The 26,167-nt window shown below is 53.4% G+C and overlaps 3 protein-coding genes across 14 annotated transcripts; all 3 read left to right on the top strand.

Moving 5' to 3' along the window:
• Positions 1-379: 379 nt before the first annotated feature.
• On the top strand, positions 380-11,678 carry PRPS1 (phosphoribosyl pyrophosphate synthetase 1). Its single transcript, XM_068696905.1, has 7 exons — positions 380-714; positions 2,493-2,676; positions 3,020-3,118; positions 4,854-4,978; positions 6,683-6,856; positions 7,145-7,304; positions 9,620-11,678. The coding sequence occupies exons 1-7, from the start codon at positions 593-595 to the stop codon at positions 9,710-9,712; spliced, it is 957 nt and encodes a 318-aa protein (XP_068553006.1). The 5' UTR covers positions 380-592; the 3' UTR covers positions 9,713-11,678.
• Positions 11,679-15,717: 4,039 nt separating this feature from the next.
• Positions 15,718-17,395, top strand: LOC137863539 (thymosin beta-15A homolog). The gene is made up of 3 exons (XM_068696757.1): positions 15,718-15,873; positions 16,274-16,378; positions 16,893-17,395. Exons 2-3 carry the CDS (start codon positions 16,279-16,281, stop codon positions 16,928-16,930), a joined length of 138 nt encoding a protein of 45 aa, XP_068552858.1. The 5' UTR covers positions 15,718-15,873; positions 16,274-16,278; the 3' UTR covers positions 16,931-17,395.
• A 2,467-nt stretch (positions 17,396-19,862) lies between these two features.
• Positions 19,863-25,430, top strand: RAB9B (RAB9B, member RAS oncogene family). 12 transcript variants are annotated; one of them, XM_068696746.1, is made up of 4 exons: positions 19,880-19,952; positions 20,380-20,462; positions 20,762-21,131; positions 21,469-25,430. In XM_068696746.1, the coding sequence occupies exon 4, from the start codon at positions 22,085-22,087 to the stop codon at positions 22,688-22,690; it is 606 nt and encodes a 201-aa protein (XP_068552847.1). In that variant the 5' UTR covers positions 19,880-19,952; positions 20,380-20,462; positions 20,762-21,131; positions 21,469-22,084; the 3' UTR covers positions 22,691-25,430. The 12 variants fall into 12 exon arrangements, with proteins under 12 accessions (XP_068552848.1, XP_068552856.1, XP_068552847.1 ...); XM_068696753.1 differs by lacking the exon at positions 20,380-20,462 and having other exon boundaries at positions 20,762-20,831; positions 21,008-21,131; XM_068696750.1 differs by having other exon boundaries at positions 19,930-19,952; positions 20,874-21,131.
• Positions 25,431-26,167: the final 737 nt, after the last annotated feature.

The raw sequence follows: 26,167 nt of genomic DNA on the forward strand, positions 1-26,167 counted from the left end.
GCGGCCGCGTCCCGCCCGCCAATCAGGCGGCCTCCACCCCTCCCGGCCACGTGGGGCAGCGCCGTCGGCCCGCTCCGGATGCAGCCGCGGCCGCCCCGACCAATCGGCGGAGGAGCGGGCGGGCGGCGACCAATCACACGCGCTCCTCCCGCCCTTCGCCCCGCCCCCTGACGGAGCACGCGCGCGCAGAGCCCTCCTCCCGCCTCCGCCGTTGTTTAGGCGTGAGGCGGGGGGCGCCAAGCCACGCCCACCCCTCCCCTCACGCCATTGGTGCGCCGGCAGGAGGGCCCGCCCCCTGCTCCCGCTCAGCCAATGGGAAGCGCGCTAGGGCGGGGCTGGGTGGGCGGGCAGGCTATAAAAGGGTGGCGCGGCTGGCGGGAAGGGGTAAGATGGCGGAGTAGCCGCGGCCGGCGTGGCTTGCGCTCCGTGTGCCGCGTCCGCGGGCAGCAGCCGGGTGGATCCCCGCGCCGCAGCGGGCCGCGGTGCGAGGCGGAGCGGGGCGCAGGAGGAGGAGGAGGAGGAGAGGAAGAGGAGGGAGGTGGAGGAGAAGGGAAAGGAGGAGGGCAGCGCCCCCCCCGCCGCCGCAGCCGCCATGCCCAACATCAAGATCTTCAGCGGGAGCTCGCACCAGGACCTGTCGCAGAAGATCGCCGACCGCCTGGGCCTGGAGCTGGGCAAGGTGGTCACCAAGAAGTTCAGCAACCAGGAGACATGGTGAGGCGGGGGCGGGGGGGCGGACTACAACTCCCGGCAGCCCCCGCGGGCGGCGCGGCGCTGGGGCCTCGCGCGGGCGGCGCGCGGGGGCTGCTGGGAGTTGTAGTGCGGAGGGGGGGGGGGCGAACACGGGCGGGCCCCGGGGCTGGGCCTTGAGGGGGGCTCGGGTGGGCTCTGCCCCATGGGGGGGGGGGGGCAGCACCTGACAGGCCCTGCGTGGGGCCTGCACCTGCTGGGGAGCCGGGGTCTGGCTTCATCTCTGCCTTTTGCTACCCAAATCCCGCTTAAAATTAGAAGGGGGAGGCAAAAAGGAATATAAAACTCTGAAATCCGCGTGTGGAAATCGCAGTCAGCCTGTAAGCACTGCCCGCAGTGTGCCACAGACGGCCCTCGGTGCCTGCCCTAACCCCCTCCTCGCCTTTGCAGCCCATGTGGTTTTTTTGCAGGATAAGGGAAATGCAGAAGCTGTGTCCCCATTGCACGGGGAGTGATTGTAACCCCAGGCTTAAAAAGCAGTGCGAGGAGCTGTAAAATGAGCCGGGTTGTGATTTACAGCAGGTGCCGCTGCGCTTCTCATCGCGTTTTATCAACTGCCCATACCTGTTCCCAGTGACCAGCCAGCAGGTTTTTGTGTGATCTAATGGGGCCTGTAAAGATCTGATAGATACCTTACGTTAAAAACTGCATAGCCACATCTTGCCTGAAAAAAATGAGATTATTTTATTGGAATGGTCCAGGGGTAATTTTGAACTTGGAACCAGCAGTGTGCTGGTGGAAATGGAGCAGCAAGACCCTAAAGGCCACGTGGTCAGCAAAACCATGTTGAAGGGGAGGTGAGAGAATAAAATCAAAGTAAAGATCTACCCTAAGGTGCTGTAAAATTGAAGCCATTAGGAGTGCGTTGGGCAATCATCTGCCCACTTGCTTGTAGTTTGGTGTGGCAGCGAGCTGCAGGATGGCTCAGCATCTCCAGCATAAGGAGAAACTGTGCAAGGACCTTGTCTTCCCTAGGGTGCCTCCTGGTGCCCTCCAGATCTGTGCTAGGCTTCCCCAAACTCCAGTGTCGCAGTGCTTGGTAGTTAATCTGGTCCTACAAAAGGCCTTATCCAGCATTTCTCTGTAGGAAGCCTCAGAGCTCAGGCTGCCGCTTGCTTTCCAGCTCTGCCTTTGGCGCAGGTGTCTTGGAACAGGCGCTGGAGCTGGCAGTTTGCTGCTGGCAAACAGGACCTTTGGCTTGTATTCAGTCCCCTCATCAGCTGGGATTAGTGTGCATTACATCCAGGAGGAAATTAACCCCAAAAGCCTTTCCAAAGTGAAAAGCTTGAGGGCTTCTCTGTTCAAGCCAGTGAATAGCTGTTATGACTCTAAATCTAATAATCTGCTGCAGCATAACTGCTGCTAGGAGCTTGGCTCGGCTTTCCCTGCTGGCTGGCCGTCATCCCCGCTTCCTTTATGCGCTGCTGCTTTTAGCAGGGCTGGTTGTACTTCTGTGATTCGGAGGGATGAGGACTGTTTGAGGGTGTTTACATGCTCAGCTTGTGCTGAGCTCGAAAGTACAGGCTGAGCACTTCTAGCCTTACTGAACCATTAAATTTGAGCGGTGAGTGATGTGGAATGGCCACTGAGCAAATAAACAACAGCGTTGGTGCTGGGCACCCTTGATGATAGCACATCGGCACCCACACCCCCTTGGGAATGCAGCCCACTGGTCGCTCTGCAGATGTGCAATGGCTGGTTTTAATTTCTATTTGGATTCTTCTTTCCCCATCTGTCTCCAGCGTGGAAATAGGCGAGAGTGTACGTGGGGAGGACGTCTACATTGTGCAGAGTGGCTGTGGTGAAATCAATGACAATCTGATGGAGCTTCTTATCATGATAAATGCCTGTAAGATCGCCTCAGCCAGCAGAGTCACAGCTGTCATACCCTGCTTCCCTTATGCTCGGCAGGACAAAAAGGACAAGGTAAGGGATTAGATAAAGGTTTCTGCCTGGGGAGATGCGTGTATGCGTTGAAAATCCTGACTGCCCGGCAGGTTTAAATGAAGTTGAATATGTAGAAGAACAGATAAGTTACTTTCCCTTCCTTGAACCTAAGGGCTTCAGACTGTAAATTCACCTTTTCATAAAGATGCAGTTCTGCTTGAAAATACACCAACCTGTAATCACCGGCTGATGAGAAGGTGCAATGTTAATGAGTACTTCCTTCAGTACTGCTTGTGAATCATTGCCTAGAGGTGGAAGGCTGACATCTTGATGAAGGAGTTGAACTTGTCTTAAATGCTGTTTTTTTTTTTTCCTGTACTAGAGCCGAGCTCCCATCTCTGCCAAGCTGGTTGCAAACATGCTGTCTGTGGCAGGTGCAGATCACATAATCACCATGGACCTGCATGCATCTCAGATTCAGGTAGGAGCTGAAATCAGGAAGTGTTTATCTGCTCTGTCTGAGCCTGCTTGCTGCCTTGCAGGCTTTCTAGTGATCTTTTTTTTTTTAGCTGCAACAGCAATCAGGACTGGAAGGGACTTGCAGGGACAGTTAGGGTACAGGGAGGTGAGCAACAGGTTCATCTGTAAATAAAATTCCAGCTGTTCCTATCAGCCTAGGCAGAATGAGCCCTGCGTGAGTGAATGTTGGAAGGTAAATGATGCGTGCAGCTTTGTCTCCATACCATGACACCGTGTACTCAACTGGTCCTTTGAAGGATTTGAGATGGAGAATGGCTTTATCCAGAGTGTTCTTGAACAGTGAGCATTGCTGTCTCATGCTTAGTTGTCAGGGAGATGGGGGTGTTCCTGTCAGTGAGTGGCAGTACTGCTGCCCTGGGTGTAGTGACCCTCCAGGTGAGCTGGCACAGCAGCTTGTGAGGGTTCAGTTGACCAGGGCAGTGATTTCATGATTTTCTACTGGTTAGATGGGCAACGCTGCTTGTACCCATTCACTTCTACCCTTCCTCTTACGTTGGCTTCAGTCCTCTCCCAAGCTGCTGCTGGAATGAAAATGATTCATGGGTTTTGCTGGATTAGTGAACCAAGCAGTCCCATTGAGCAGCTGAAACCTTGACCAGGTCCTGCTCTGGCACAGCAAGAGATGCACCAAGCTGAGGCAGGACAGCAGGCTGATAAGTTGGTAGGCCTGTCTTTCTGCCTTGAGTGAGCTCTGAGACCAAGAAACCAAAATCATTGCAGCTGGGTGGATGTGGCAAAGGGGAGGATACCTGATACATAACTGCATTGCCACAAACATTTTGAGTCCAGAGAGGTCAGATGTCAGCTGCCTGGTGAAGTAGGTGGGCTTGCTGTCACAGTTGAAAATGCAGCCATTCGTACTTCAGTATAAATCATTCTGCTATAATTTGCCCAGAAACATTTTGTCTCAGATGGAAAGATCTATGAGAGCACAGCTGAGATTTTGGGAAAGCTGATGAAATAGAAGAGCAGAGCCCAAGGTGGTATTTCTCTTCCCTACAAGGCTTGGAGCTGTGATGTGTGCCACAGGGTTCACCATCAGCTGTGGTGAGGTTCAGTTAAATAACTGGTTTTGTGTAGATGAGTGTCCTGCTGGGTTGCTGCACCCCGAAGGAATGATGGTGGGAAGGATCTACCCTGCACCTCACATGTAAGGCCTGTTTTGCTAGGCACTCCTTCCCACTCTCCTGCCCATTGCTCCCTGCCCAGGATTAACTTACTGGCTTTTAGTGACCTTTGAGGTTTACCTGGAGGAGTCTGCTGGGTCAGTGTGGAGTTGTGTAACCAGCTGCAGGAGTTTAGAAACAGATGTTACTCAAGGTTTTTTCAGAGGTTTGCTGTAAATACAAACAGGGTAGGTAATAAGCTGTAGAGATTGACTTTGTAAACAGGCAGCTAGGCTATGGAAAAGAGTGTTTGTTGGTTTTCTGTACCACTTGGGATAGAGCTAGGTCTGTGTTGTAAGTGTCAGATGTAAAGGGCCATGTGTGCTGCTAAACTGGCTCCAGTCGTACATTGCTGTACTGTCTCCCAAAGGCTCCTGCTTTCATTAAAGGAAGTAGGAAGGAAAGCTGGAAATGCTGTGGAAAGGTGGCTGTGGCTGATGATACAGAAGTTGTCTTCTGTTTTGGGGATGTGACCTTCAGCTACATCTGTTCCTGGTGTCTTCCTTGCAGGGCTTTTTTGATATCCCTGTTGATAACTTGTACGCTGAGCCTGCTGTACTGAAATGGATCAAAGAGAACATCCCGGAGTGGAAGAACTGCACCATTGTCTCACCAGATGCTGGTGGAGCCAAGAGGTAAGCTGTCAGACAGTATCTCCTGCAGTTCCTGAGGGTGCTTGTAACTAGCTGCAGCCTTATTCTCAAGGCACGTGTTTCCCTCTGCCAGTCCGCCCCAGCTAGGGAAGAGAGGTCAAATGCTCTTCCTGGGGAATATTTTGAAGGTTTCTTGCTATTCAGTTTTCTGCATAGCCCTTCTAGACAAACATGTGCATAGGCAGGAATTGGGCAATGACTACATCCGTTGGACTAGAACTATTTTTAGTAGAAGGGGAATTGTGCAAGTTAAAGGGAGGGAATCATGTAGCTCATCTGCCTATGCGAAGATGAGGTTACCCCTGCTGGTTAATGAAGCCTTTTGATCTAGGCTGTTCTCTACAGTATTGAGCTTAGTCTAGTGAAGCATTTTCGTGCTTTATTGCTCTTAATTTGAATTGCTTGCTGTGACTTCAGCCTGCTGCTGCTCTTCCTGAGAGCAAAGATAATAGATGGTTACTTTCTTAAGAGCAGCAGCATATGGTACAGCACATCCCTGCTTTGATGGTCTGATAATCTACCATCTTCATGCAGATGAACACCACACTTTGTGGGCAATTTGGAATGCTCTCAGGTGCTTATTAGGAGAAACTGGGGCTGATTCTTGATACTTCTGTGTAATGGCTCCATGTGAGCAGACAGCCAAGGGAAGCAGATGCGTTCTTTAATCCAGGGTACTGTTACACCAAAATGGTTCCTGATTCACATACCTCAGAGTGATTTAAGTTGCCTGTCACAGCCAAGCAATATGACTGCTGTAGAGCAGTGCATGCCTTCCTGTAGCTTTGTTGTGGTCGTGCATTAGACACAGCCTCTTGTCTCTGCAACTACTTGTTGTGTAATGCAGTATGCGGAGTGCCAAGTCAGCCAGCTATAATCTGACTCCTAAAGACGTCTTCAAAAGCCCCTTAAGCTGAAATGCGATGCTCTTGGGTGGTGTGGTATTTTATGGAGGTGCTGCAGAACTAAATACCTTAGTAAAGAGTTGAGTTTGTCTTGCACAGGACTACCAGGACAATGAGTCTGACCTACTGAGGATGAGAACCTGCTCATTATAAGTATAGAATTTCTCAGGGGCAGGTGCATTTTGCTCCTTACCATTAATGCTTTTAAACTTTGCTATTCATCAGTATCAATATATAAAGCTTGGGTCCCTCCTAGAAGGTTTTTTGTGGTCTCTTCAACAAAAGTTAATGGTGGTGGACTTGCTTTTATTGGGTGTGTACTCCTGCCACTGCCCTTGTGCTAGTGTCTATGCCTTTGGCCCCGTGACAATTGAGTGCTTATATGAGCACAAGTAGTTCCCTGTCATAACACAACTTCAGCTGTTCCAGTGAAGTTTTATAAAGGTGACAAGTTGCCAAGAATTCTGGTTGCTTGAGGTTTGCCAAACCTGCTAGTTAAGGTTTGTTTTGAGCTTTAGATGCAAATTAATTTGCAGTGGTCAGGATGAAGACTGTTTTACTAGTTGCTGTTATCAGGAAAGATTAGATCAAAGATTTCAGTGGAAGTGCTCGAGGAGAAGCCAAGGCGGCAGAGTTGTCTTCTATGACCTGCTCGAGACCAGTTAGCAGATGTGTTGACAGCTTCTTTTATGGCAGTCTTAGTGCTTAATAGTTTTAGCAGAGATTTGACTAAAGCTATTGTGTGGAGTTAAGTGTGGTTTGGGAACTGTTCTCTCTTCAGAGTGACCTCCATTGCAGATCGGTTGAATGTAGACTTCGCCCTCATTCACAAGGAGCGCAAGAAGGCCAACGAGGTGGACCGCATGGTGCTGGTGGGTGATGTGAAGGACAGAGTGGCCATTCTGGTAGATGACATGGCAGACACGTGTGGCACCATCTGTCATGCTGCAGACAAGTGAGTAAGGCTGACTGATACGTTCCTAAATGAAAAAACTGTTGTTAATGATCACTAATGAATCGATCAGATTATTTGCACGTGGAGTTTCACAAGGTAGTGGAGTTCCTTGATTACTGATCTAATTTCATCCATGATAAATAAAAAGTCTAGCTTAACTTTGTACTGTATAAACAGCTGATCAGTAACTGACTGGATGGGGAATATCAAAGGTAGTCTGTCCCCTAAGCATAAGGTACTTACTTTAATACTGGTTAAATTCTCATCTTTCTTTTTCCTCCCTCATAGGCTTGTGTCAGCTGGAGCCACCAAAGTGTATGCCATCTTAACTCATGGTATCTTTTCTGGGCCAGCAATATCTCGGATCAACAACGCCTGTTTTGAGGCAGTTGTAGTCACAAACACAATACCCCAGGAGGACAAGATGAAGCAGTGCCCTAAAATCCAGGTGAGTGTCTCGTTTCTCTTCTGTCACTCCTTGGGGACGGTAGCACTTGTCTGTCCCCTTGTTGGTGGGGAAAACCTTGTAATACTGTCCAGTGCTCACAGCAGTGTTACCAGACTATAGTTTCAGTAGCAGAGCGGCCAGTCCTCGTGTTCTAATTGCTGCATGACAGCAGACCTGGTACACTGATAAAATACACCTCCTTATCCAGGTAGTCTTAAAAATTTTAAGTCATTTTTTCCAGCATTTATCTTACCTAGTTCCAATCACTGATTGGATGTGGGACAGTCATGTAAGCAAGCAGTTTTCACTCCAGAGTGTAAGGACGTGCTGATGACACACAGCACGCAAGCAGAAGTAGGTAGGAATTTCTGAAGCTGGTAATGATGCCAGCTCCAGTTGTGAAATAACCTAGGTGAGACCCTTTAGAGCAGGAGTTTTTCCTCACAAAAACTTCAAAAAATGTCCAGAAGGATTTCTGCTCTCTGTGAGAAGTCTGGTTCTTGCCTTTCCTAATGCCCTTGGAAGATCAGAGAAGCTACTGCATTTATAACAGCAAGCACAGGGAAGCATAATTTCAAAGGATGTGACTACTTGAAACACTGTCTTGTACTTGTGAGCCTATGCGCAATCCTTTAAGCAGATCTCTTTTATCTGGATGTCCTTTTTGTGACAAGACCTTTTGTGAAGGAAGTAGGCCTGATCTGTGGGAGCTGTCTGGTGGTAATAACTGAGTGGCCTGAAGAGGGAGCACAGTCTCAGTCCGTGTGTGTGTCCTGCTGGTTTCTCTAAGGTGACAACTCCACAGGGCATGGCTCAGATAAGAGCCAAAGATAAACAGAAGCACTTGCCATCCATATCAAAGCAAGCAGCCAATTTCTTGATGCTCGTTTTGTATCTTGGGTTTTCTATTTAGGAAAAGTACTGTGGCATTTTGTTTCTGAAGCTGGGGCTAACGTTCCTGGAAGAAAAAATAAAATTGGCTGTGGATCTTGAGCTAGGCACAACTTGAGGATTTTCTGTGTGAACAGGCAGCTGGAAGATGCAGCTTTACCTGAGCATTCAGACATTAAGAGGTTTGTCAGAAGCTTAAGGTACTGCTGTAGCATACACACAGTCAAGGACATCCTAAGTGTTGACTTCGCAGTGCAGATACATAGGACAAAGGCATTTGGAGAATTTCTGGGAGGTCCTGCTCATCACCAAGTCTGAAAAGCAAATGGGACTGCTAATGCTCAGCTAGTACTGTGCTGTAAGTGTAGCAGGCTGCCCAGTACCCGGAGTTCTGGTGAAAAGAAAGCTCAACTGGTTGAATCTGCAAGGAATTTTAAGCTGGTTTCGGAAGCAAATTACAAGCTGATTGCAAACTTAATCAGCACTAACTTCTGGGTGATGCTCCTGCAACTGAACACATCTAAAAGATACCTGATGCTTTGACTTCCCTGCATGCTAACAGTTAACATAGGCAAAATACACCATGGCTAATCAGTATGTAAATACCTGTAGCCAGAGATTGCAGTGGAGTTGCTTTACAGGCTCTTACTTACACCTCACTCTTAGGCTAACATCTCATGTTTGGTGTTGAGAAATACAGAAGCACAGGAGTTGTAAGTCCCATGGTGTCTGCTTTTGCAGTTCCAAGGTTTTTTCCTTCCTTCTTAGGAGGCAAACTATCCAGGAGAAAGAAACTTAAATACCAATTTCACTTAATTCATGCACTGTGACTGTGGTGCTTAGTGAGAGACTGCATTATAGTGAAAGGTGTTGGTGCTGGGGTTCAGAGCTAGAGTTTTACTGAGTTTATTGAGACTTGATTTTTTTTTCCCTCCTGTTAACTGGTTTACCCCACCAGGTGGAGCCAGCGCGGTGACTTGGTGTTGGGAGCACAGTGGCTTCACCTCTGGTTTAAAAGAAAAAAATAACTTCTAGCAGTGATGATAAAGCCTCGTGACTCAAGAGAAGCAATCTGATCGTGCTGTAGACTGCCTGAAATCCTCTGCAACCCACACAAAATGAATAAGATAGTCTTAGGGTAAACAGACTAGGGTAAAAGGTTTCTAGGGAGTTTCAGCGAAGAAAGGTGACAACAGACTGTCATCTTGATGAAGATCAGCAGCGAGGTATTTCTTGCAGTAGCACAGCATTGGGGCGATACAGAACAAGTCCCTGTCCTGTGTAGAACTAATTTTTCTACGTCTGGCATGTTACAGATTCAGGGTAATGAGTTTGCTTTTGGAGTTCTTCCTGACATACTGGCTATTCTCCCAGGCTTCGTGTGTCTTCTCAGTGACCCTGCTACATCTTTCTTTCCCCTCCAGGTGATTGACATCTCAATGATCCTCGCAGAGGCCATCAGGAGGACTCATAATGGGGAATCTGTCTCCTACCTATTCAGCCATGTCCCTTTATAACAACAGATGCCAGCTGCTGCTTGTATGGCTTTTTTTTTAAACCAAAAGTTGTTCAGCTTGTTGTAAAGTTCAGTAGAAGACTCTGCTTGTTCCAGTGCAGTTCTCCACAGCTCCTCCTGCTTAAGTCAGGCTTACTGGCTCTGACCCCAACACGGGGAGGCTGGGGGGGAAGCTCATCTCTGTAACACTCCAACTCCACCAGCACCCCTGTGCATTGGGGCTCGTCAGTAGCATTGACTCAATACTGCAGATCTGTGGAGAGCAGGACTGACACATGGCTAATTGCCACAATTATTTTTGGGGGGGTGGGGGGGAGAGGGTTTGTCTGTGAGCAGGGTTAGGTAAGCACACCCTGAATTGTTTGGGAAGTAGATCTCCCTAGGACATGTTGGTTTGGATCTACAGCAAGAGCCCAAGAGACTGCTTTGACTCTTACCACTCTACATGTGACAGAAGCCCTTGAAGAGGGACGAGGAAGGCTGGTATCTTGGCCAAGCTTGACCCTAGGTGGAGCCCTGGGGACACCTGGAAGGTGGTTCTGCTACAGCTTCCTCCTTCGAAATGGAAGGAGGTGAGTGTAGCTTGCGAACTTGAGTTCATCTTAATTGATGAAGAAATGAAATGTTCTTTAACATGCTACACGGCAAAATGGTGAGAGCCTGGTGTGTGCAGTGCTGTCCTGCTGCGTTACCTTAGTGGTGAAGGTGCATCCTGGGCAGGTGTTCTTCTCCCTCTTACGCTGAGGATGCCTGGTGGTTGTGGGCTTTAGTTTTTAGGGTAGACTAAAACCAGTTCCTCAATTTCACAAGTTCCCATTAGCCTTGCTTGTGACTAAAGGACTGCTGTCATGTACTTTATAGCTGCACCTTGATGTGCTGTGCAAATGTACCTTGATCCTTTTTTTACCAGTACACCAGTGAATGGAGCCTCTTCACCCCACAGAAGCCTGGCGTTGCATTTAGCAAGTGCCTGCTTAGATGCTAGGGTGACCGAATAGGCAACAGCTTTGTGTTCAGCTGTCTTAAGCTCTGCCTGCAATCCTGCTGTCCCGCAACTTACTGATGCGCTGGTTGCTTGTCCTGGTCACTAATTACTTGCCTTGTGTGCATTGCTCTTTGTAAAAGATCCTAAACCTGGGAGGATGGGAGGCTGCAGGACTACAGGGCCTGAAGAAGCCCTCAGGGTGGCTCTGATGCTGCGGAGTGCTCATGGCAGTGGGTTGAAGAGGCTTGTGATACACAGTACTGGGAAAACTGCTGATCTAAAACCAATCTGGCAGGCAGCAAAATGCCTGATAGAGAAATACCAAAACTAGAGCTGGCTGAGGCTCTTGGATGTAAAAATAAGGCTCATCCAAAACTTGGATGCGTAGTAGCTGTACCAGACAATCTTAAAGTAAACTGCTAAAATCTCTCCTGGACTCTTACGGCGTTACAGACCGAGCTGTTTTATGCTGTGGTTTTTATAAGCACTCCTCTGATTTATTTGTGAGATGGGGAAGGGAAAAAGGGAACAGAAGGAACTTGAAATAGCTTGCTAGGGTAACTAGCAAGGCGCCGAGAGGCTGGGGGCTGGGATGTCAGTGGGATTAACTGAAAAATGTGGGTAAGACCTAGGGAAGTACTTCTTTAGCTGTGCCTTTTCATGAAGACTTCTCCCCTCTCCCTTCCTACATACCCTGTCCTGTGGCAATGTTAACACTTCTATTACAGTGTAGGGTTTTTCTTTTGTATAAGAATTGGTGTTTGTCTGGAAAGTGTGTGTCTCTTGCTTCTTTGCTTTGCATCCTGCACTGAGCTCTCCTGAGTCTGATTCCTGCCTCCTCCTTTGGAGCCCCTGCTGCCACACTGCCAATGCCCCGAGAGCCAAGAGCCAGGACATCAGAGCAGCGGTGTGAGGATTTACAGCAGCATTCGTGTTTAAACTTAAGACCTGATGAAGGAATTAAACTTTTATTTAAAAACCACGGCCTCTGCCTATAAATGCTTCCAAAAACCCTACCAAGATGTGCATCTTCTGAACTGGGTCACTTGTAACCTTGATTGTGGAGTAATGTGGTTTGGAACGAACCTTGGCAGGTCATCTGGTTTAACAGCAGGGCCGACTGTGAGGTGGTTCAGCTTTCCTGTGCTCGCGTTGCATGGAATAAAATGCTTAGGACCAAGCTACTTCTGGTGGCTTTTATCTGTAATCTTACAGCCTTAGTTGTTTGAGGTGGTAGTGCAGTTTCTCTTGTCCTGTTCAATTAGATATCTGAGCAGATCTGTTCACACAATGTTCAAGTGGGGGAAAACCTAAATAGTTCAGCAAGCATGAATGAAGAATTGCTAAATGTCTTGCACAGAGCTAATGAGCTGAAGCAGCAGGATTGTTATGAGAAGCAGTTGTTTACCTAACCCGTGATCCTTATTGTGTATTGTAGACCCAGAAAGTGTAAGTGAAGTTGAGAGGATGAGATCTCAGTTCTGCTGTAAGGTCAAAGACCTTTCTCTAGTCTTCGTGCCCTAGATTGAACCATTGCTTCAGGAGCCACAGCCTCAGGTAGACTTGCTGAAGACCACTATGGTCATTCCTCTGTTAAAATACTTCAGTACTGGTCATGGAATACCCAAACTGGATTTCTGCCCCCTCCCAGTTGGCAGCGTGGCAGCGGTGGTGTTGGTGTGGGTCTCATTGGGGTGGTGTAGCAGATTTGATCTTCCTTAAAAGAAAAGGAGAACCTGAGCTTTACAGCTGAAGGCTTAAAACATCCTCAAACTGCTGAACGGATCTGAAGCCCGGCTGGCTGACTGGCAGTGACCGCTGTGCTCTCAGCACAGGCTGCTATTGTCTGCATACACGCCTGTAGGAGGATTAGAGCATTCTCCCTCTCCAGGGCAGGCACAAAAGTAGCATCAGGCAGCTGTGGTAAGGGAATCCCTTCCCTGGGGGGTGGGCTGGGAAGAAAGCAGCCCCTGCCTTGTGAGCAGCAGGCACTGAGCTCCTGCTCTGCCCTCTGCCTTGGGGGTGCTCAGCTGTCGGTCCAAGCATGGTCAGCTCCAGCAGCATTTCCCCCCCCATGACATGCTGGTGCTAACTTGAGCTGTGTGCTGTGGTTAAGGAGATTCCCCAGCCTGTCCGGGGAGCCTCTGAAGTAAATAGAGAACACACAGTGCTCTGGAGGTGATCTGTGCAGTGTTTTCACAGGCTTTCCTTACAGCTGCTAATGAAATACCATAGGAAGCAAGTCATTCGTTTCCTCGGGAGAAAATCCCCAGTGGGTCGTTCCCTGTGCTCTGTAGCTGAGGGGGAGCTAGAGGAAGAGGATGGAGCTTCAGCAGCTCACGGACAGAGCACTGCAGGGACTGCTGCTGCTCCTGCCTCTGTCAGGCTGCTAGCTGATGTAGAAGCAGCAACAGCAGCAGAAAGGGAGGTATCATTGCAGAGAAGTCCTGCCTCCTTGCCCAGCTCACCTGCCAGGGCAGCTGAAGCTGATGCACAGGCTGGGAGTGCCTTCAGCTATGGGGAGAAGTGGAGCAAGATGAGGCATATCCCGGACTGCTCTCAGCAGCACTTCAGCTCCCTACCACTTCTCGCTGTTCCCTGGTAGTGTAAAGATGATTTCTCATCTCTTAGACTCGGTGTTTCTGTGATCTGGAGAAACGAGCAGCTTGCCTTGCTGCTGTTGAGCACTGGGGAAGTGGGAAGAGTTAACAAAGCCCTTCTCGAAACTGCTGCCTTGGCGAGCACAAGGAGAAGCAGAATCCATGGGAGAAATGAGCCGATGTCCTGGTGTAACACTGCTGGGGCTGCCCTCATTGCCTCCCTGAGGCACCCAGCTTCTTCCCTGCTGGAGAAGAGGATGGTGGCAGGAGCCAGGGGTTAAAAATGAACTGAAAAAGCGAACTGGCCCTGCTGAGTTGGGGGGCTGGCCCCCAGCCAGGCAGCTGCAGCTGGAGGGGATTTGGGCTGTGGCGTGGTGCCCTGCCTGTCCCTCCAGGCAAGAGGCTGGAAAAACCCTCTGATCAGATAGAGAAGACGTCCTGCCTCCTTATATCTGGAGAAGGAAATAAAGCATTCCTGGAAATGGCCATCAGCAAGCTTCTATCAGAGCCCTGAAAGCCTTGTTCTGTGGGAGATGTAAAACTCATCTAAAATGGCTGGCGGTTGTTCCCTTCTATCGGGTCAGGGCTGCTTTCGCTTCCCCCCTCTCTGGTGGTGTCTCGCTTCCCTCATTATAAATTATTGAGCGCAGAAATGCCAAAACGCGGGAGAAAGAAGCAGGTTGTGTGGTTACGGGAGGTTTGGCAAATTTGTCATGGGATAAAGCTCTTGTTGGGATGCAAGCTCCCTCTTTGTGCAGGATGGGATCTAACAGCGCCCCAGCAGCCCCACACCTCGCCTGCTGGAAGCACCAGGGAGCAATGGGTGGGTGCCTGGGAGGCTGTGGCGAGGAAGGGGGTGCAGTGAGTTCCCTGTCCATGCCTGTAAGGCCCCCGCTGTGCTTCGTGCCCAGACAAAGGCTGTGGGGTCTGCAAAGGGCTGCAGATCGTTGGGGGCATTCGGTGCATCCCATGGGGCCGGTGCTGCTCCTCGGCTGGGGCAGGCAAGAGGCTGTGCGTTGGGAGGATGGGCACTGGGTGCTCTAATGCTCTGTGCCTGCTGGGGACAAAGGATAAAACAGACCGTTCAGTATCCGCAAAGCGTGAGGAGAACAGGCAGGGAAAGAGGAGGAAGCTGGAGGGAAGGCAGGCGCAGCTGGAGAGTAAACACAAGGTAAAGCGCTTGCCTTTCCTATTTGCATAAAGGCAAAAAGGATTTCCTTGCTTTCATTTTGAAACTGGGTGGGGTTTTTTTCCTTTCAGCCGTGCAGGAGAAATGTGCCATTTCTCAGCTCAGGGTGGGCTTTGCAGCGCAGGCTCTGGAGAGAGGGCTGGAAGGATGCTCACTGAGGCAGCCCTGCCTGGGCTCGCTGCTCCTGGCTATGGGGCACATAAAGTCAACAGGCTTTGCTGTGCCACCCCACAACCTGGCTGGATTTTGGGGGCTGGGGCTGCAGCACTAAAGCACAGCTGCTCTGGGAGCAGCCTGGCCTTGGGCTTTGCCTGCAGCCCCTTCCCTGCCCCAGAGAGCTGCATGGAGGCTGCTCCCAACCACATCTCTCTCAGAACAGCAGCCCCATCTTAGGACATGGCCGTAGGTCTCGGCCTTTGCCTTGTGTGCGTGCCAGACACTGGGATTTCTTTAATTCCGCGCCCGAAGGCATGCAGAACGCTCCATCCCCCTCCCACGACAGCAGCCCTTCAGCTCAAAAATGCGAAGCAAATGTTTCCTCGGGCTGGCTGGGGGGTTTCTCCACAAAACCACCAGTACGCCTGGCGAGGGGCTCGCGGGCTGGGGGCGGTGTGAGGGCTGCTTCAGCGCAGCTGCTGCCCCGCTGCTGTCCCCAGGGATCCCTGCAGCAGGGCTGGGCGAGCCCCCATGGGGCAGGGCCCCACGTTTCGGCTGTGTTCCCCGAGAAGCCATCAGTGGCTCCTTTCTCCTGGGGGTGCTACTGGGCGACACCCAACCCTATATTATCCCCCTGGGCACCTCTCAGCCCCCAGGCTTTTTGCCTGGGGGGGCACATGGGGGTGTGAGGGAGCAGGGGTGTGCAAGTGTATGGGGGGGGCTGTGTGGGGTGTGTACGTGTGGGGGGGTCTCTGTGGGGTGTGTATGTGTGGGGGGCTCTCTGGGGTGTGTATGTGTGGGGGGGTCTGTGTGAGGTGTATACATGGAGGGGGGCTGTGTGGGGTGTGTACATATGGGGGGGTCTGTGTGAGGTGTATACATGGAGGGGGTCTGTGTGGGGTGTGTACACATGGGGGGGGCTGTGTGGGGTCTCTGTGGTGTCTCAGTGCTTGCACACGGGTGTGAGCGCGTCCGCCCTCACACACTCGCCCCCCTGTACCGCGCCGCGAGGCACTCTGGGAAACGCAGTTCTCCGGCCGCCTCACACTACCGGCGGCTGCACGCTGGCGGACTACATTTCCCGTGAGGCTCAGCGCCGCGGCGGGCAGCCAATGGGCGCGCGGGCTGGGCGGCGGCCGGGGTATATAAGGCGCCGCCCCACGCGGCGCGCTCCAGTCTCACCTGAGCAGCGGCGGAGCGAGGGAGCGGAGCGGCGGCGGCAGCGGCACCGGGTACGGCTGGCACCGGGCAGCGGGGGCACGGCCTCGGCCGCACCGTGCCGGGGCTCGGCGGGCTCGGGCTGTACCGGAGGCGGCGGCTGGGTGCTCGGGGGGGCTCCGCGGGGTGCCCGCGGGTGCAGGCTGCGGCACCCAAAGGTGGGGGGCCGGGGGTGGGTGCGGGTCCCGCTGGGTGCGGAGGGCAGCTCGGGGCGGTGGGGAGCGGAGGGGGGCTCGGGGCGGTGGCCGGCCCCGCCCTGCGCTATTGTCCGCCGCCGGGAGGGGCGGGCGGCGCCCCGGGGTGGGCTGCCTTTGTCTGCGCCGCCCGGGGGGGCCCTGCCCGCTTCTCCTCCCCGCGTGTCCCCCCCTTTCCCTGCCCTCGTACCCCCGCTGAGCGAGCTGCGGCGTCTCGCAGGCAAGATGTGCGACAAGCCGGACCTCTCGGAGGTGGAGAAATTCGACAAGAAGAAGCTGAAGAAAACCAACACGGAGGAGAAGAACACGCTGCCCTCCAAGGAGAGTGAGTGCGGGGACTGGCAGGGCTGGGCAGGGGGTGGATGGAGCTGGGGGGCTCCGGGGTGCAGCCGAGCCCTGGTGCTGGGCTCTATGGGGGAGGCAGATGTTGGCCGTGGCCATGGAGTGGGTGTCCTCGTGTGCTGATCTCACTGCCGAGGAATCCGGTGGGGAGAGGCGCTTCTGGGCAGCTGGGCTCTGACCCAGAGGAACAGCACTGAGCGAGGGGTGAGGGTTCGGGGTGAGGACATCGGGGGGCTGCAGCACTCCCTGTGCCTGCCCTGGGCACCTGGAGACAAGGGTCAGGTTCTGCTGTGACCGTGGTGGCAGTGGGCACCATCCTGTGCATAGGGCAGATGCCCAATGTGCCCCATCGCCCTATGAGCTGAAGCATTTGGTTCTGCCACTTGGGTTCAAACAATAAAACTGGCTGCCAGGGCCTGAGTGATTGCTCTACAGCCAGCTCCAGAGGGTGTTCCTACAAACCAGCACCAGATTAATGGCCCTCTCTTCTCTTTCAGCTATCGAGCAGGAAAAGGAATGTGTGAAGTCTTCCTAGAGAGATGGCCTGGTGGGAAGAGCACTTGATTTTTTTGCTTTGAATTAAATCATCTTTTTTTTTTAATTTTAAATTTACATCATGTACATGTATAGAAAACAGCTGCATTACCTAACCCACTGTCCCACCTTGCTGGCAGCTATGGCAGGTGGGGGGGACAAAGCGTGGCCCCCTCAGTCCATCGAAAGCCTGACCTAACCCCATCTCTGCTGCACAGCCGCCGCCTGTTGACAGCTCTGATCTCGCTCTCATGTGGTGGGGAGATGAGCAAGGGCTATGGAGGCTCCTGGGGACGGACCCCTCCTGCGTGGGGGAGTGGGATCTCTTCTGGCCCGGCCCATGGCCTGGGTCTGTCTCGCATACTCTTCACTGACGGTGTTCTGTAGCCTCACTCACAAGTTTTGTCTTCCTTGGGGGAAAAATGAGAAGTTTATTATAAAATAAAAAAAAAATTATAATGACCTACCTCTGGCTTGTGGCTTCTTCCCTGGTGAAGGTTCAGGTGCAGGCCTGCGTGCCCTGGGGGGTGGGAAGGGCTCTGCTGCAGGTTGGTGCTGCTCCAAGGGCCATGGGGTGGTTCCTTCCAGCTGAGTCCGCCTTGGCGTGTGTGTGTGTGTGTGTGTGTGTGTGTGTGTGTGTAGGGCTCCTGGTGGCCTGGGGGGACAGAGCTTGGGGTGTGCTGGTGCCCCTCTGAGGCTCAATTAGTGCCACCAGTTGTCCCATTGCCATAATGGCTCCTTGGTGTGTTACCGGAGGTTAATCATGGCCTTCCCGCTGTGTGCGTGAGCCACCCAGCTCCCATGGGTGCTGGGTGTGCCCTCAGGGCAGGGCTCTCCCCTCGCTGCCTGGCACAGCCCTTCCCTTCACCTCCAGCCACCCTTGGCTCAAGGAGCTCTTCCCAGCCTTGCAAGGGCGGTTCATTGGGCTCAGTCCTTTGGGTACCCTCTAAAATGTTCCTGGTCCTGCGCAGTGAGGGGGAACTGGGCTCTGCTGGTGCCCCCAGGCCTGTGCTGAGGTGCCACAGGACTTTATCATCACCACCTGGCCTCTGGGGCCACCGCATGGGCTGCTGTGCCTGCTTGCAGAGGAGGTGGAGGCAGATCTGCCAGCTAAATTTTGGCTGGTGTCCCTAGCTGGGGACAAACATGGCACTATTGTACCCGTCCCCGTGTGGCACCAATCGGGCCGTGCCTGCACCCACGCCCCACAGCAAGGACTGCAAATAACAGTTTGCAGGGCTGCGGCCGCTTCCACCCTTCAAACAACAGAATGGCCAGGGCTGGAGGCACCAGGCTGGTGTTGCTGTGCTGCGTCAGGGCGGTGTGGGGTTTTCTGTGGGGTGAGGGCAATGCCCCTGCAGCACCCCGAAGTCCCTCTCCTGGGTGTACCAACCCCATCCCCACGTGCCAGGGTGTCAGCAGCTGTTCGTCGCCCCAGCAGGGTTTGTGGTTTCCTTCAGGGCAGTCAGGGGGCTGCCGCTCCCCCAGTAATGGCCAGTTGTCATCATCCCTGCTGGGGAGAGGCCCCCAGGCCCCTCGTGCAAGCTGCTCCTGCCCATCACAGAGCCCCTTCCACAAAGCGGGTGGTGGATGGGTCACAGATGGGTCAGGAACTGGCCCTGGCAGTGGGTTCAGCACCTTCACGCTGCTTCAGCATCCCCCGCTCTGCTGAACCGAGCAAGCTCCCCCACATCCCCACCGAAATCACCACGGGGAGGTACCGGCTGCCTTGCCCAAACCCCGCACCTTCAGCTGCAACCCAGCACCCAAAATGCCCCCGCTGTGGGGACAGGGTTGGCCCCTAAGGGGAGAACCATTACGGAGCAGGCCTTTATGGCAGCCCCGTCCCTCCCTCCCTCCCCGTTCACCCCAGCACGGGGCTGCCAGTGGCGTGGGAGGCTGGGATGCTGGATGCCTGCCAAGCTGGTGTCCCCCAAAACATCATGGCTTTGGCAGCATGGGCACGGAGGATGCCCTTGCACCTTCCTCGAAGGGCCAGGTGCCGAGTGAGCCATGTACATCCTGGAAATATCCGTGTTGGCCCCCGCTGGGCCGTCCCGCTGCTCCTGGGGCGCTTTCCTCCCATGGCTTTATCGGGCAGCGAGCTGTGGCCGGCGCTGCGGAGGAGGGAGGAGGCGGCTGAGTCACCGGCAGGAGGAATCCGGGCCCTGCCAGACAAATACCTGGCGCTCAGCAGCACGGGGAGAATTCGGATCAGGGCTTGTGGCCGTGATGGGCTCCCCTGCACTGCCCTCCCTGACTCAGCCGGGATTGGGTTTTGACCCCACGGCTTTGCACGGAGGGGATGACCGCGGGTGTTGCCGCCACACTAAGCTGAGGCAGCCCCCCTGGATCCCCATCCGTGCATCTTCTGCAGCTCCTGAGAGCACGAGCTGCGAGGGAACACCAACACCCGCCCTGGGGTGGCTGGGAGGGTGCGGGTGGGTGTGTGGGGTGTGTGGGGTGTGTGGGGTGTGGGTGTGCAGGGGGAGAGCCGTAACGGGGCGGCGAGCAGCAGCTGAGGCAGCAGCTCGGCACGCACCAACACCTGCCCCAGGAGCCCAGAAGTTATCGCTGCTCGTGAAATAACGCCCGGGAGGGCAGCTTTGCAAAACAGGGCGAGCAAGGGCTCAGCAGGGGATGACACCGAGCCGGGGGCACCCCGACATGGCCGCTCAGACACGGGCTGGGCTGGGGGGCTCCACAGGCCCACCCGAGCAGGGCCATGTGCCCAGCCACCTGCACCCTGCGCGGCACCCCCGTCTCTCTGCCAGCCCCCGGGAGTGTCCGAAATAACCCGGGCACTTCAGCCCCGTGCCGTGTGGGGTCCCCCCCGGGGGTCGCTGCGGGTGCCCGGTGAGGGGCAGCGCCGAGCCCCCTCCTCACACGGCCCCTCCACCCCCCTGAGGGAGCGGCCCCGCCCGCCGGCAGGGCGCCTGCGCTGCGCATGCGCGGGGTGGGGCCGGCACCTGCCCCGGCGGCGGCGGCGGCGGCGGCGGCGGCGGCGGGAGGGGGCCCGGCCGGTAAGGGGGGGGGGGGGGGGGGCGGGATAAAAGGGGAGAGGGCGGCCCCGGGAGCGGCCCGCACCGCTCCGAGGGGCAGGGCTGGAGGCCGCGGGGCCCCGTCCGCTGCCTGGAGCTGGTCCCCGGGGCCCGGCGGTCGTTCCCGGGCATCACGGGCCCGGGGGAGGCGGGGGGGGGGGGGGCAGGGCCCGGTGCCGCCTCAGGGCCCGCTGTGGCGCCTCAGCAGGCCCCGGCCTGGGCCCGGCCCTCCCTGCTTGGCCCGGCTGAGGGCTGGGGAAGTGAGAGCGCGGAGCCTGTTGGAGATCGGGGCTCGTGGCTGAGAGCTCCGAAAGGGGAACCCCGCCCGCAGGGCCCTGAAGGGGCTGAGAGCCCCCAGGGCCGGCCCGAGTGCCGCCTTCCCCACCGGGCTCGCTCCCCGTGTTGGCAGGTGCAGGTACACGGCCGGTCTTCCATCAGGTTCCAGAGCGTGTGGGCAGGCAGGGCAAAGCCGGCAGCTTCCTGCAGATTGAGGTGAGACACGGGCTGTGCGCTTGTACCACAGCTCCTTCCTCTTCTCTTATTTGGGGTTTAGCATCCACAATGTGCCAGCCCTGGTCAGGAATGATCAGCGTTCCGTTTTACCTCTGGTAAGGGGAACCGTGTCCTCACCCCTTGCTCCTGGCTATTTTACTCCAGTTACCAGCTCTGTACTTTCAGCGTCCTAAAACTCATCTGTTGTTGGCCCAGCCTGGGTCAGCCTCGCAGATTGAAAGGCAGTGCGCTGAGCCCAGCTACAGCAACCTCACTGATGGGTGTTTGTTTCCTTTTAGCGACTGTTATGCTGGAGGAAGGCATTCCCTGGAGAGTCCCAGAGAGAGGAGTGCTGTATTTCTAGAGCAGGTACAGTACAGACAGCAGCAAAACAAATCTCTTCTGTGTCAGGCATTTACCTTCACTCATAGAATGCCCCTGGGAGGGGGAGGACTGGCTGGCTCTTGGCCTCTTTCCTGCGGCTGCTGACTAAGGAGGCCGTGGTGTTGGGCTTGTTGCAATGTGAACCCGCACCTGTGCCCTAGCAAACCGGACTGCGAAAAGCATTGCCAAGAAGGAGCAGCAGAGAAGCAGGGTCTCTTTACCTGGGAAACCTCTTCCGAGCTGTAGACAACACGCACAGCAAACACGCACAGTTCCACTTCTGAGGTGAGTCAGCGTTCTTGGGGTGATTAAGAACTGGTTTGCTGGATGACTTATATTGATGTTAGGCCCGAACATCGCTTACATCCTTCCAGTCAGATGGGAGAAATGATTTAGCTAGTGATTGTACAGTACAAAGGGAAGGCCTGGTGGTGGTGGTGGTCCCTGGGGGTATTTTGCTGTTTCTGTGCTAGCCTGAGGACACAGACAAGAGGAGATGTGTAACGGGTGATTGATGTGTTTGGGGAAACTAGATAAGCTTTCAGGTACACAAAGTTTTCTTCAAATGTAGTGGAATTAATATGTAACTGACACTCAACAGCTGTTCTCACCTTGCTCTTAGTGTGGAGACCTGCTGCTTCCATTTCAGACCTGATGGAAGAATTGTGTGCCGGAAAACTTGCCTAATTGCCATCTCTACCAGCTGATCTAGTAAGAGATTATCTCCTATTTCCAAAACTTGTTCAGAAATGGGGATGGCAGTTCCATGTTCTATTCTTTCCTGTGCACCTGCATCAAAATCTAAAAGTTGGAGTCTCACTCTGTACTTTCCCTGAAATAATGCAGAGCTCGGACAATAGCAGAAGGCTGCAGTTACACTATTCTACTTGAAATCTAGGGTGGACTTGCGGTTATTTCATAAACCTCTTGGAAATCCCAGCGTAATGGTGAGGAGCACAAACGTTGCATTCTTTATTCCAGTGTGCACCAGTCTCAACTCTGCTGCTTAATTTCTGACGGGGACTGGAACAACTGGGAGAGATGCCAGGGGTGCGGATTTCCTTCTTTCATCTCTGCTAAGTTCATGTGGAGTCCAAGTCAGTCTTACGCTACAAGAGACTGGAGCTCTAGGTCCTCAGCTGGGTGACTTGCTGCGGAATTTGTGATTCAGATAGCTGTTCTGCACTGTTTCTGGACTCTGTAGATTGCCTGGTCCTGTGGCCCTCCGTCCTGCTGCAATGAGTGGGAAGTCCTTGCTCTTAAAGGTCATTCTGCTTGGGGATGGTGGAGTCGGGAAGAGCTCCCTCATGAACCGCTACGTCACCAACAAGTTTGACTCGCAGGCTTTCCACACGATCGGTGTGGAGTTCTTAAACCGGGACCTGGAGGTGGATGGGCGTTTCGTGACCCTCCAGATTTGGGACACTGCGGGGCAGGAGAGATTCAAGAGCCTGCGAACCCCCTTTTACAGGGGAGCCGACTGCTGCCTGCTGACCTTCAGCGTGGACGACCGGCAGAGCTTTGAGAACCTCAGTAACTGGCAGAAGGAGTTCGTCTATTACGCTGACGTGAAGGACCCCGAACACTTCCCCTTCGTGGTTCTGGGCAACAAGATCGACAAGCTGGAAAGGCAGGTGAGCACGGAGGAGGCGCAGGCCTGGTGCCTGGAGAACGGCAACTACCCCTACCTGGAGACCAGCGCCAAGGATGACACCAACGTGGCCGTGGCCTTCGAGGAGGCCGTGCGGCAGGTGCTGGCGGTGGAGGAGCAGCTAGAGCACTGCATGCTGGGCCACACCATCGACCTGCACTCCAGCTCCAAGTCGGGGTCCTCCTGCTGTTAGGAGAGGCTGCTGCTGCTTCGGGAACGTCGCTTGGACCGGCGGCTGGGTCGGAATAAGTGCGGGCAGCTCTGGGGCGCTCTGAGGACGGCGGCCACAAGGACAATAGGTGGTTTGCTCACTGGGGAGTTTGCAGCCTTACCGTCTGAATTCTGGCTGGAGTTTCTGGGCACGAAGGATGTATCTACAGGAGGGAGCTGTCAGAGAGCATGCGAATGTAGTCCTGCTTCCATCTCTGCCTGTTCTAGCAGGCTTAAGGGACCGGGTTAAACTAAAGACAGTGAATTTTGATCTGTACCGAGAACTGCCTGCAGAACAAAGCTGAGGGCGCTCCAGACACTCTTTGAAGTATTTTAGTCCTGAACTCAAAAAAAATACTAGACCCACTGAACTCATGACCTTACTGCCAAAGGAAAGTCTGCTCAGCATACCGAGTGAAACCTGTTGGGGAGGCTGTAGCCCACACAACTGTGAGAATGCTGGGTACTAGCGTGGTGAGATGTGTGTATCTGTTCCTTGGGATCAATGCATTCTGTCCTGAGACTGAATTGTGCTAAGAATTGTTAGAACTCTGTTATGAAACAACATACAAAGGACAGAAGAAACCGAATGTTGCAGCATCACTTCTTGTAGCTGCCTGTTTCTGGTCTGTTTTTCCCCACCTTTAACTTTGTCTTGTATGGATGTTATTTTGTGGAGAGACTGGTTGCTGCTTGTTCAGTGTATGTTCCCTTGTCTCTTCTGGAGGCCCAACACCAGACCTTGCTTCTCATATCTCGAATAGCCCTGGATGAAAAATACCAATGTGGGCACTCACCAGGTCATGTCAAAGGGTTTAGAGTTATTTGGGAGTTCAGGAGGCCTGGAGTGTGAATCCTCAGCCAGTTTCTGCCAGAGGTAATTGCTGTGTTCAGACGATGTGCTCTGGCAGACGGGATGGAAGGTGGGTGGGATGTCTCCTCAGAGTGCAGGTGGCTGGTTCATGCGTGGGCAGCTGCTAAATCCGCTCCTCCTGTGCATGGGGCCGTGACCGCCGTGCTTTGTTAGCTGGTGGGTCAGCACCTGCGGTTGCTTTAACATAGATGTTCCTATTTAGATGCTGCAACGTTCTCACCTGGTCTGTCAGGGACGGTGCTGCTCAGCACAGTTAACTCACGCCATTGCCCTGGCCCTTGTCCCTACAGGAGAATCAAATGCATTTTGTCTGTAACTCAACTGACTTACTACTGGTAGCAAATGTCTGCTCAGTTAATTGGCCCTTGTTAATGGCAGCTGTGTTCAGCCCACTGCGGAGAGATCTGGACTGATTCCACTTCTGTTCAAGGTGGCTGAAAAACACGGGGGGGGCAGGAAGCCTTCTAGGAACGGATGCCAGGCTTTGCTAACCCCAGCTCCTGCCCCCTGCTAGGTGTTCGTCCCCAGCTATTTGTGTGTAGCAGAGAGGTCAGTGCTCGCTGGCTGCCGTCTTTGCCATTGTAACCTCAATGTCCTGCAACTTCCCGTGCGAGTGTTTGTTCAAAACTGTGACTTTGCCTGTAAGCACGTAGGAGCCTGTCACGGGAAGAGCTTTCCTGAGTGTGTATCCGCTAGCTGCTGAATGCAGTCCCACTGTGACGAGCTGCTGGATAGCAAAGCGCGTAGCTCACGTAGAGCAGCCTCGTATCCTCTGCTTCAGAGCAGGATAGTCCCCGCTCTCACACTGGCTGGTGGCAGCTAACCCCCGTCCCCCAGCAGTCTCTGAACTTGCAGGGTGTCTCCTCTGGGAACTCAGGGTGATGCTGCCCTTCTCACAGGGCAGCCACACGTGGAAGGGGCTGAAGCTTTAATACAAAGTGCTTTGGAGGGGTCTGATTTCTGTACAGGGCTGAACGCTCCCATTCACAGGAACGGATAGGGAGTGCTTGCAGCCTCCGGAAAATCAGGTCCCTTGAAGTATAAGAGAAGGCTCTGCCTCTGTAGGTGCAACATATTTTTACAGGATTTTAAAATTAATGTTACTATTTATTTAACAATGTCTGACCTCTAGATTTTTCTTCAGTTCAACACAGCTTAATATTTCCTTCAAGATCCCAAACTGTGACCTGTGGTTCTGCTCCCAACAGACACGTTCCGCTGGCGCTCATTCCCGCAGAGGCCATCTGGGCTCAGGCTCCTGTTTGCTGCCCAGCCTGGCATGGGGACTGCAGAGGAAGCTCCCTGCAGGTGAAACTGCCCCTGTCCCAGCACGGATCTTGTGATCTGTGTGAGGACTGTACCTCTGGTGGGCGAGGGCAGGGACTGAGCAGCCTGTGGTGCAGGAGGAATACGCACACAGCGTGCTGTTTGCTGTACTTCGGGTGCGTGTTGATGCTCCTGGCAGAAGCTCGAGAGCATCATGGTTCACAGGCTGTGCAAACAGTGTGTGCTCCCTGGAGGGTGCTGCGCAGCATCTTTTGTTCCTAACAGATGTTGGATTGCCTTTTTAAAACAAAAAAATATTTTATTAGGCTTATGTGTTTTTAAAAATCCATCTAAAAGTATAGTATAATATATTTAAATTGTTTAATTTATTCTAACTGAGACGCACAACTTCCAAAGGAGCCGGGATCTTGAACTCTTTGTTGCAAAGTTCAGTGCCAACAGCTGTCCTCTCCCTGTGTCCACTCATGCTGCTGCAGTTGTTGCTATCGCTACGGAACTGGAATTGTAAAACTGAGGTTCTACCTTTATTTAAGCAAATAAAACATGGATGTACCCAAGCGAATTCAGAAAGTGTTGACTTTTTGCTTTATCAGAGTTCAAGCCAGTGACTGTTCTCCTGACTGGGACGTGAAGTTGGGTTGGTTGTGGCAACTGGCTGAGAGATGTCACCAAATTTGAAACAAAGGGGCTGGTTATTCCTGAGCAGTCGTTGAGTAAGTATAACTTATTTACAAGCTGAATCCACTGACCAGTTTTGTCTTTCCAAGAGCACATCAGAAGACACTTTCATAACAAATATTCCACACTGCTTCCTTCTGTCACTATATGTTAATTTTCGGCCTGGGCTCTCAGCAGCAAGCCGTGCTTTCCTTTGATTTCTTCCTGCAATCTTGGACCTGGTCCCTCCTGCTCCAGGGGGCTGTAACCAGCCGTGATTTCCATGGGATGCCGGGACAGAAATCAGCATATGGGGACTGTTGTCTTCTGCTGTCCTGCCAGGACGGTCACTTATTTTGGGAGGCTTTCTTGGTGTTTGCACAGTCCTTGCCTACTGTTTCTGTTGGCAGAACCTCTAGCTTGTTTTTTCTCTCATGTCTGCTTGCTTATCTGTGCTTCCAGAGGCATTGATACGGCTTCAAGTCCTTGGAAATTCTGCTTTTAAATGTATGCTGGAGTATCTGAGGGCCTCTGCTGTTTCAAAACACAGCTGAGAAAAAGCCAAGGTGAGCTGGTGGCAGAGGGTGCCAGCCTCGGAGGAGTCACAGGGTTTGGTGAGGCGGCATCTAACGCCTTTGAGGA

Source organism: Anas acuta, chromosome 13 (genome assembly GCF_963932015.1).
Source record: "Anas acuta chromosome 13, bAnaAcu1.1, whole genome shotgun sequence".
NCBI classification, from domain to species: Eukaryota; Metazoa; Chordata; class Aves; order Anseriformes; family Anatidae; genus Anas; species Anas acuta.

What these genes read in the sequence shown, in the direction of transcription:
- PRPS1 (XM_068696905.1), top strand. Translation starts at nt 593, where the DNA reads ATGCCCAACATCAAGATCTTCAGCGGGAGCTCGCACCAGGACCTGTCG. An exon ending in TGCATGCATCTCAGATTCAG is followed by an intron (nt 3,119 to 4,853) that starts GTAGGAGCTGAA and finishes TCTTCCTTGCAG; the next exon opens with GGCTTTTTTGATATCCCTGT. An exon ending in ATCTGTCATGCTGCAGACAA is followed by an intron (nt 6,857 to 7,144) that starts GTGAGTAAGGCT and finishes CCTCCCTCATAG; the next exon opens with GCTTGTGTCAGCTGGAGCCA.
- RAB9B (XM_068696747.1), top strand. Translation starts at nt 22,085, where the DNA reads ATGAGTGGGAAGTCCTTGCTCTTAAAGGTCATTCTGCTTGGGGATGGT.
- LOC137863539 (XM_068696757.1), top strand. Translation starts at nt 16,279, where the DNA reads ATGTGCGACAAGCCGGACCTCTCGGAGGTGGAGAAATTCGACAAGAAG. An exon ending in CACGCTGCCCTCCAAGGAGA is followed by an intron (nt 16,379 to 16,892) that starts GTGAGTGCGGGG and finishes CTTCTCTTTCAG; the next exon opens with CTATCGAGCAGGAAAAGGAA.